The sequence below is a fragment of the Hipposideros armiger genome, unplaced genomic scaffold (assembly GCF_001890085.2).
Source record: "Hipposideros armiger isolate ML-2016 unplaced genomic scaffold, ASM189008v1 scaffold_34, whole genome shotgun sequence".
Taxonomy (NCBI): Eukaryota; Metazoa; Chordata; class Mammalia; order Chiroptera; family Hipposideridae; genus Hipposideros; species Hipposideros armiger.
Window position 1 is genome coordinate 2,573,774 of NW_017731384.1, and position 9,552 is coordinate 2,583,325.

General features: G+C 45.6%; 1 protein-coding gene across 4 annotated transcripts in view; it reads right to left on the reverse strand.

Moving 5' to 3' along the window:
- The window catches only part of PECAM1 (platelet and endothelial cell adhesion molecule 1), a 64,802-nt gene extending 59,652 nt beyond the window's left edge, over positions 1–5,150 (reverse strand). For 3 of the 4 annotated variants that reach the window (XM_019637779.1, XM_019637778.1, XM_019637780.1), the window contains exons 1-2: positions 4,822–5,150; positions 4,705–4,731 (exon numbers count right to left, since the gene is read on the reverse strand). In XM_019637779.1, coding sequence (XP_019493324.1) covers positions 4,705–4,731; positions 4,822–4,885 — 91 coding nt within the window. In that variant the 5' untranslated portion in view covers positions 4,886–5,150. The remainder of the gene's footprint in view (positions 1–4,704; positions 4,732–4,821) is intronic. The other variant, XM_019637776.1, reaches the window with a different exon arrangement.
- Positions 5,151–9,552: the final 4,402 nt, after the last annotated feature.

The window sequence follows — 9,552 nt, forward strand, 5'->3', positions numbered from 1 at the left end:
AAAAAAAAAAAAGATGGACTCCAATGAAATGAGCCTTGCCTTCTGGTATTCATACCTGCTTGTGGTCTCCTCCCACATCATTCAAGGGTTGGTCTTGTGACCAACAAAACACTGTAGCAGGGGTGGTGTGTCACTTCTGAGATTGGGTTACAAAAGACATTGCAACTTTTGTCTCGGTCACTCTTGGTTTTCAGGGATCACGTACTCTGGGCAAAGCCAGGTGCCATGTCATGAGCCTCCCTTCGGAGAGGAACAGCCACATGAGTGAGCTTACAAGCAGATTCCCCAGTTTCAGACAAGCCTTCAAATAATTGTAACCCTGACCAACATTTTATCTGCAATCTCCTGATAGACCCTGAGTCAGAACCACCCATCTAAGCCATTCCCAGATTCCTGACCCTCAGAAACTGTGTGAGATAATAAATTGTTGTCTTAAGCCACTGAGTTTTGGGGTAATTTGTTAAGCAGCAATAGATAACAAATATACCACCCAATGAATCTTCAAAAATCTCTACCTGATTATTAAGATAACACAGAAAACATCTTCTTTAGGAATAAACTGTCCAGGAATGGCCAATTTGGATTACTGTGTGCAAGTCTCACCATTCACACAATACAGTGGTTGTTGCTCATAACCTCGGCTACCTGGGGCCCCCAGAAGCTCATGGGTGGGTGTTAGGGGGCCCGTGAGCCACCTCCAATTATATGCAAGTGTGTGTTTTTCTGGAGACAGGATCCACAGCTCTCCTTACAGAGCCAAAAAGGTTCAGAACTGTCATGACTGAAGAACGATGGGTTGTGAAACAGCTTTAAGAGGTCAGATCTTTTCAACCCAGGGAGATGAAGGCTGATGGAAGAGGATCCGTAGTAACAAAGTCACCACAGCACAAATAGAGCAGTCTGGGACCACAGCCCCAAAGCTCCAAACACTAAAACGAAGGGGTCTGCTTCCCTCTGCATCTAGCTGCCAGTCAGCGGATGCTGATGAGCCCTGGGAAGATGAGACATTATGACTCAGCCAGCCACTCGGCCCTCAACCTGGAAATGACTCAGAAAAAAAGGTGGTGGGGAGAGGAGGAACCACCCACTATTGTCAGGAGAATTACAGGGAGCCTTGAAGCATGGACTCCCCGCCGGACTTGGGTGCTCAGCACAGAGCATTGCTAGCCCATCTTCTCATTTAAATCTCAACTATGTATCTCCAAGTTCAGTTTGGGTCCCCTTCAGTGAGACATTTATCGAGCAGCTGTGCCAGGTACTGGGTTTACAAGGTAAACACGCAATCGTCCCTATTGTCCTAGACTGTGCAGGCTGGTGGGGACCCAGATAATTGGAATACAGTGACGTAAACACCAAGAGGAAGGACTGCCCAGGACAGGCCAAGGAAAGTCTGAAGGAAATGACCCCTGAACCGAGTCTTGGAGCAGGCCAAGAACAGGGGCACTCTGGCAGGAGAACAGCATGTACCAGGGCTCCAGGGGCATGAGAAATCAAAGCATCCGGGCACTGACAGTTACAGGAACCAGAGTGTGGCGTTGGAGGGGCCAGAAGGGCCAGGTAGGAAGTGACAGAACAAAGGGCCTTGCCTGCTCTGCTGACACGCTGGGTCTGATCCTGAGAGTCTTCAGGAAGGGGTGACAGGATGACACTGGAGCTTTCGAAAATCACTGTGGGCTGGGAGGAGAGACCAGAGGCCTATAAATAGCTTGGAACTGGGGTTCAGGTGAAGGACGATGAGGTGTGAGCTAGGGCAGGTGTGGTGGGAATGAAGGAAGGGGCAGACTGGAGAAATATTTAGTGGACGCAAAAGGACTTATTTTGGCAGGTGATGAAAAAGTTATGGTGATGTTTGCACAACATTATGAATGTACTAAATATCATTCATAATACCTCAATTTTATGTTATGTGTATTTTATTACAATTAAAAAGAAAAAGACTTGTTTGCTTAGATATGGGGGTTGAGGCAAAGAGTGAAAGATAAGGTTCCCGGATTGGGTACCCAGGAGTATACAGGTGCCACTGAATAAAGTAGAGAATGCCAGAAAAAGATAATGGCAAAGAAAAAAGTCATGGTGGTGAGGCTGGCTTTGAGGGACCTGGGAGGTGACTAGGAGATGTCACCTACCGGCCCCTCATGATGCTCAGGAGAGAGGCCAGAACGCTATTGGATCGGGGCGTATGTGAAGGTAGAGAGGGGGCTTGAACTCCACAGAGGATAAGACCAGGGAGCCTGCAGAGACCAGGGCATGGAGGGAGTTCAGATCCTAGGAAAGTCCAAATGTCCCCTGGGGAAAGGAGGAGAGTTAGTCAGAGATGTGAGAGAACATCAGGGCAGAGGGTCTAGGAGGCTTCGTGCAAAGGTTGCACACGGCCCAACGCGAAGGGCTGGGTGTCTGTGCATTGGGCGTCAGGAGGTCCATGAGAGGACTCCAATGCAGGGAGGTGTGGGGGCCACGGCCAGACAGCTAAGTGAGGGGTGACTGAGAGTTGATGAAGCAGAGACAGGGCGTATAAACCAGCCTTCGGAGAAGTCTGACTGAGGAAGGGAGTGGGCAGATAGGGGACATAAGATAAATGGAGGGGTGGGTTGTGTGTGATTTTCCTTTTTCCTAAAAAAGCAAGAGCTACCAATCTTGTTTATAGACTGAGGGGAGCCAGAAGGGTGGGGAGGGGGAGATACTAAAAGTGGGGTGGAAGCAACTGAATGATAGAGTGAGATCCTGGGGGGCAATGCGAGGGCTGGGCTCAGAGCCCAGGTGGACCGGCTGGCCCAGGACAGCACAGGGCAGACATGTCCTCGGAAGTGGGAGGGAAGCTGGGAGGATGGGCGGGGAGGCAGATAAGCCTGCAGCCAGGGCAGGGCGGGAAGCTGAGGGAGTTCACTCCAGACAGCACTGTTTTCTAGGTGAAGATGGAGCTGAGGTCATCTCCTAAGGCAGGCTGGCTCGGGTGGGGTGGGGGCCTGAGATAAAGGAGAGGAGAGGGCCAAGGCTGACCAGGCACCTTAACCGCAGCAGCAGGCAATGCAGAGCAGGCTCATAGGTCATGCATGTCAAACTCATTGTCAGTGTGGTCTTGGGTGACCTAAGGAAAGGGACACCTGGATCCTTGCCCTCACTCCGCTAACACCGAGTGTTGACCATGCCCAAATACCTTATGGCCACCTTCTAGTATAAAACAAGACGGAGGCCTAAGGAAGCAGTAGGGGAGTCTCCTGCTCTAAGTCCTGCAGTTCCAAGGTCTTCCCTGAAGGCACAAAGACCTTTCTCTAAGAACCCTGGGAAGGGAGCGATTTACTTCCATCTGAGATGGGAAAGGAGATGGGGGAGGCTGGAGGTCCTGGGAAACAGGAAGTCGAGAGCAAGAGATGCAGACACCAGGAGCATGAGTGTTGGCAGGGTGTGGTCCAGATAAAAGCTGGCGGTCCTGGGCTGGAGTGGACAGAGGGTGTTTCAGGAGCTCTGAGGTGGGGAGGACAAGGGCTGCAGGTAGAAACCCGTTATTTATTCATCACCACACGCTGGGCAGGCCAGTCACTTTCTTTTATCTAATCTCATCCTCACACTGACCCTATGATTGATTCTCTTATCCCTGCTTTACAGACTGGGAAAAGGGCTCAAAGAGACAAAGTATAAGTGTTCAGTTGAGTCAGGCCTATGGCAACAGACAGATAGGCAGGTTCTGGATAGGGGAGGTTCTAGTGCCGATACCCCACCAACTGGATCTCGCTTGGACAAGTCAGTTATTACTCTGAGGTGCAGAGCCATCACCGGTTAATTATGATGATTATGATGATAATGGAGGTCCTGCCTCCATGGGTTGCCATGGGGATCAAATGCCTGCCAAAGCACATGGGCAGTTGAGCGGGAGACCCGCAGACCGGCTTTGCCAATAGCCACACTAGCCCTCCCTGTCCTGGAGCCACTGCCCCAAGCCCTGGGCTCAACAAGCCAGCATCATCCATGTACATCGTCTCCTAGGAACTACACAACTGTCTGCAACCCAGACACCACATTCTTCACCAACTGAAACGACCGCTGACAAGGGGATCCTGCAAAGTCCACTCCTTCACATGGTCCCAGGTGAAGCAAAACAAAACCTGCTTATCTTAAAGATTCAAAATTAGCTCTAAAGTGGATGATAAACCAGACCTCAAAGATAGAAGGCAGAAGCCCCCCTTCCTGTACACAAGCATACAATATTGCAGGTCTGACTGTAGCCTCACAGGTGAATGGGAGATGAAATCCATTTTAGATCATGTAGGAGAAAAACGTCGGAACAACTGAAACTATGTTGTGTCTTCATGAATCTAACAAATTGATTATATTTCATTTGTGAATTTAAAAAAAAATTGGGAATGGCGTAAAATACGAAAATGAGAAATTTATGGCAGAACAATAAAAAACAAATTATGGAATCACTCACATTTTTTATAGTAATACCCCTCCCCCAATCCTAACATACAACAGCTCACTCGGATCCAGAAAATGTGTACTACTTCTAAAACACGCTGATTAGATTTAGGCTTAGAACAACTGTTTTGTTCGAAAACCTTCTAAAAAATGCCAGAAAACAATAAACTTTAGCTTTTGATTGGAATTTTTTTTTCTCAATTGTTACAAACATTAACCCAAGCAATTTGACATGAGTTTTAAAAATCAGAGAAAGACATACTGAAGCTAGGTAGAAACTTTACAACTCACAGTTTTCCTGACCCTCAAGGCTTGAACCTGGAAAAGACAGAATAAATGTATTGATTTCATTAGCTTCAATTCTTAGAAAGTTTAAAATAAATGATGTGGGAAGAGAATAAAACTCACAGAGCAGAAGTGTCAGCAGGACTCCAAGCCACATCTTGCCCCCTTGGACCCACCCCAGCTGCATCCTGAGAGCGAAGACTTTGGGCAGTTAGTTCAGCCTTTGGGCCATGCCTCTGGGGCAGAAGACACTTGCCACGCACCACAGATGAGAAGCCTGCCCTGTGAAAAGCAGAAAAAACACTCCGGTAACTTATCCCAGGACAGCAGAGAGACCAGCTGTTGGTGCCGCTCAGGTAATAGTGGCCATGGCTGGAAATGAAAACAATGCCTGGGCTGGCCTGATATCCCCTCAGGAAATGACTGGCCTTCCTGAGGGGCCGCTGAACACAGCCACTTGGCTTAGTTTTTAAGGGGAAAAAAGACACAAGTGACATTTGCCTCAGCGTTTCTGACCCTCCTGTCTCGCCTGGGTTTGGGGGCCCCCTTCTCTTGGCAGGGTGAGAGGGTTCCTCCCTCTCTCCAACTTCCACTCAAAGGGCTTCTCTCCTTGGACACTCAGCAAGAGCCCTCTGCTTTGCCTCTGCCCCTCCCCCAAGGGGGCTCTTTCCACACAGCATAAATCTGGACCTCCTGCCTTTCCTGGCGGGGCCATGGGACAGGGCTGACTTTGCCAGAACATCGCAGGTTCGGAAGGGAGACCTTATCATTGTAACCTTGTAAAATCTTCACTTCTTTAAAACAGCTTTTCCTCTTTTCGTTCTCCTTGATTCACACTGGCCTTGTCTAGTCTACTATTATCGCACCATGACCCACTTGCTCCTTTGTTGCCTTACCCTCCCACCTTTGCTTGGACTGCGTGACCACAGCCTGAAGCCTTTAGGACATCAGATTGAGCTCAGCAACAGTCTTAGGAACAGAGTCTCAGGTCTGTTGACCACAGCAAAAGAGTTTTGGTAAAACTAAAGATAGTTTGGTCAAACTAAAGAGGTTAAAGATAACATCTTAACCTCAGTGGTGTTGTAACTCCAGACCCATGAAAGCGAAAGGACCCTCCGGGCCACATCCCCTTCAACGGGATGACAGAACAAGGCCATGACTGACATCAGGACCTGATGCAATGATCAACTGCCTCCCACCCTAGCCCTAACCAACCAGTGGGGCCCATGGCCCCAACACCCTTAGCCACCATGGCTAATGCTTTTTCCCCTAGATAACCTATCCTCTGGAGGCCGTTGGGAGCCAGGTCTTTGAGCACTGGCTTACCTGTGTCTCCAGGCTTGACGCCATTTCCTTAAACAATAAACCTTTATTTTCTTTGCTGCACACCCCTGTTCGTGTCTCACTAGGCTTTGATGCACGCAGGCAGACAAACCCCCTTTAGTTTGGTATGTAGTGGCTCCCCATTGCCCTTGAGAAAGTCTACTTACAATCCTCCGCCGTCCAGCCCTTGCTTGCCTCTCAGCCTGGTCTCTGTGGATGAAAAAGAGGTCCTAAGAAAAGTAACCTCACAGGGTGACTTGGTCATAAATTCCTAACTGAGTGGAACAGGTCCCAGGCATATAACTTGTGGAGTAAAAGGTTTACCTTTGCCTTGAGCAAGCCTTATCCATTGTTTCTGTGCATCTAGGTTAACACACCTTTCAACATCTAGGTGACCACCCTTAAGAGAGTGCGTGATCTTGTGAACTATCCCGTAAGCCAATCCCTGCCTTGCTTTTCCCCACCTTCATGTCATCTTCCTTCCGTCCCCTCCTTAATTCCAAATGTATAAAAGAAACGGCAAAACTGTCATTCCCTAGAGCATGTGAGATCTTTCCTTTCTGGCAACTGTCCTCAGTTTGGGCTCGAATAAGCTCTTATACAAATTCTCTACAGGTTTGGAGGTTTGTTACATTGTCATCTCCCACCACTGCCTTCCTTGACCCTATATTCTGCTTGCTGGAATTCATAGTTCCCAGAACACATCACACATCTGTACCTTCGCCGGTGCTATTCCACTGCCTGGAGTACTCTTCCCCCTTGTCTTCTGGCTAATTCCTACCCAGTCATTATAAGTCAGCGCGCCAAGTAGTCTCTGAAATGCTACCCTGTAATACTGCCACAGGGTAAAGCTAAGTCAGACTTGAACCGGGAGGATAGAAACCAAAGACTTCTCTGCCTCAGGGCAAGAAAAGAAGTGATGGCTTCCGGCTAGAGAACAATTCTTTTCTGACTCATTTTGCTAAGAGCTATTGAAGAGCAACGTGTGCATAAGGCGGAAATTATCCCCTCCCATCTACCAAATTTTGATTTGTCAGGAAAAAAAAGGGATATACCATGAGTAATAAAATAAATGTTGACTTCAAAGGTAACTTTTACATACCGTAGAGTAAGCAACTTTTGCTTCTCAAAGTGACATTCAAGCAAGAGTGATAAATGTCCCACTTCTTGCCCCTAAATTTCAAAGTAAATTTCTAAAAATTAGTCATTGTTCATACACAATGCCAATACTTTTAGAATACCAGGAGAAAAAAGAAAGGCTTTATTTTAAAAATAAGTGTTAATGTTTTAAAAGAAAAGCAGAAAAACTATCCTACAACTTATATCATGCACCAGAATAAATTCCAAATGGACCAACCATTTGACAGTACAAACGAAACCATACAAGCTCTAGAAGAAAATGTGAAAGAATGCCTCAATGACCTTGGAATAGCAAAGGCTTGTTTAACTATGGCTTCAAATCAGAAGTCATAAAAGACTGATAAATTATACTCCATGAAAAGTCTGCTTTGCCAAAAAAAAAAAAAAAAAGTCAGTCAAGAGAAAAACTACAGACCAGGAAAAATATTTGCAACTCACATCATAGACAAAGAGCTAATCTCTCTACTATGGAAAAAGTGCTCAAAAGTCCACAGGATAAAGATCAACAATACAATAGAAAAATGGGCAAAGAATATGAACAGATAGATAACATAAGAAAGAGTATCTGACATTTGAAAATAGGCCAAAAGGACTCTAGTGTGTTCTTCCAGGGCTGGGCATGACTGGCAGGATCTCCTAGGGATTACCTGACTCTGTAAGGGTAGGTAAACCTTTGTTTGACTTGGATATTTTACAATCTGTAAAGGTAAACATTAACGTTTGGGAAGTCTACAGCAATGCAAATAATTCTTGTTATCTGTGATGGGGATACAAGAAACTGGGCAGCAGGAACCTTCATTGTAAACCTTTCCATACTTTTTAAAATTATGTGACACCTTTTTTTAATATGATCTTTTATTTATTTCTATTTATTTATTTTTTTAGCTGAGCCATCCTGCCACCTGTTGGCAGCTCAGCGGCAGCTCAGCTCGGGCTGGGAATCGAATTGCTAGTTGCTCAGAGCTCATGCTCTTGGGCGAGTTCTTAACCAACTGAGCCACTCGGCCAGCCCTATATGATCTATTAAAATTTAAATAAGAAATGGAAAGTTTTAACAGCTTTATCGAGATATAATGTACAATAAACGGCACATGTTAAAAGGTACAATTAGAAAAGTCTTGACACAAGTATACCCCATTACACGACAGTCACAATTAAGAAAGTGAGCATATTGTCAGAGAGGGGCATAATTCCCCCCCTCTATCCCTCTTTAGTTCTTACAGCTGGACTGATAATAAAATACTAAAATTGACATAAGGCTAGGTTAACAGGTGAAAAACCAATTTAATACGGGCACATGGGAAAATCACAATATGATGCTTAGATCATAAAATGAGGCTCAAAGAAATGTCTGAATCAGGAACTTGTTATACTTTTCAGACAAAACAAAACAAACAATAACAACAATAAGTTTCCGAGAAATTAACAGGACAAAGAAAGTTAGTGCTTTTTAGAAAGGAATCTAAGCAAGGTTTGGGCTTGGGTAATAAATTAGTAAAGGCTTTACAAGGTTTGTTTATACAAGTCTTTTTTTAAAGAAATTTTTATTGGGGAACAGTGTTTTTCCAGGACCCATCAACTCCAAGTCAAGTAGTTGTCTTCAATCTAATCATGGAGGGCGCAGCTCCTTGGCCCATGTGGGAATCAAATTGGCAACCTTGGTGTTATGAGCCTGCGCCCTAACCACCTGAGCTAACCGGCCGCCCTATACAAGCTTTTCGCCATGGATTTTAAAACTCTTGTGATAAGGTTGACTCTCAGCCCTGAGGCGCAAGGAGGGCACCTATCTTGGAGATTTATTCCCTCCACTTAGAAGACTGAGGAGAGTCAGAGAACGCCTCCTGCTCCTGCTGCTTTTCCAGTGATTTTAATTCAAAATAATCAATATACCAGCGTGGGATATCTTGAAGCGGCCAGCCCCGGGCCCTGACAATATACATCACCCTCAAAAGTCTCCCTGCACCCCTTTGCAATCCTTGTCTCTCTGTACCTCTCTTGCTACACCCACCAGCCCTCATGCAGACACTGATCCACTTTCTGTCACTGTGGGTGGTTTGCATTTCTAGAATTTTACATAAATGGAATCATACAGTACGTACTCTCTTTTTTTGGTCTATTTTCTTTCAATGAACATACTCAATACTTCATTTCTTTTTATTATTGAGTACCATTCTGTTGTGAATATACCACAGTTCATTTATCCATTTATTTACTAATGGACATGTCAGTGATTCCCAATTTTGAGCTAATCCAGATAATGCTGCTATGAACAAGCCTTTGCACGGACACATACTTTTGTTTTTCTTGGGTAAATACCTAGGAGTGGAATGCCTGGATTAGATAATAGGTATGTGTTTAACATTTCAAGAAACTGCCAAACTGTTTTCCAAA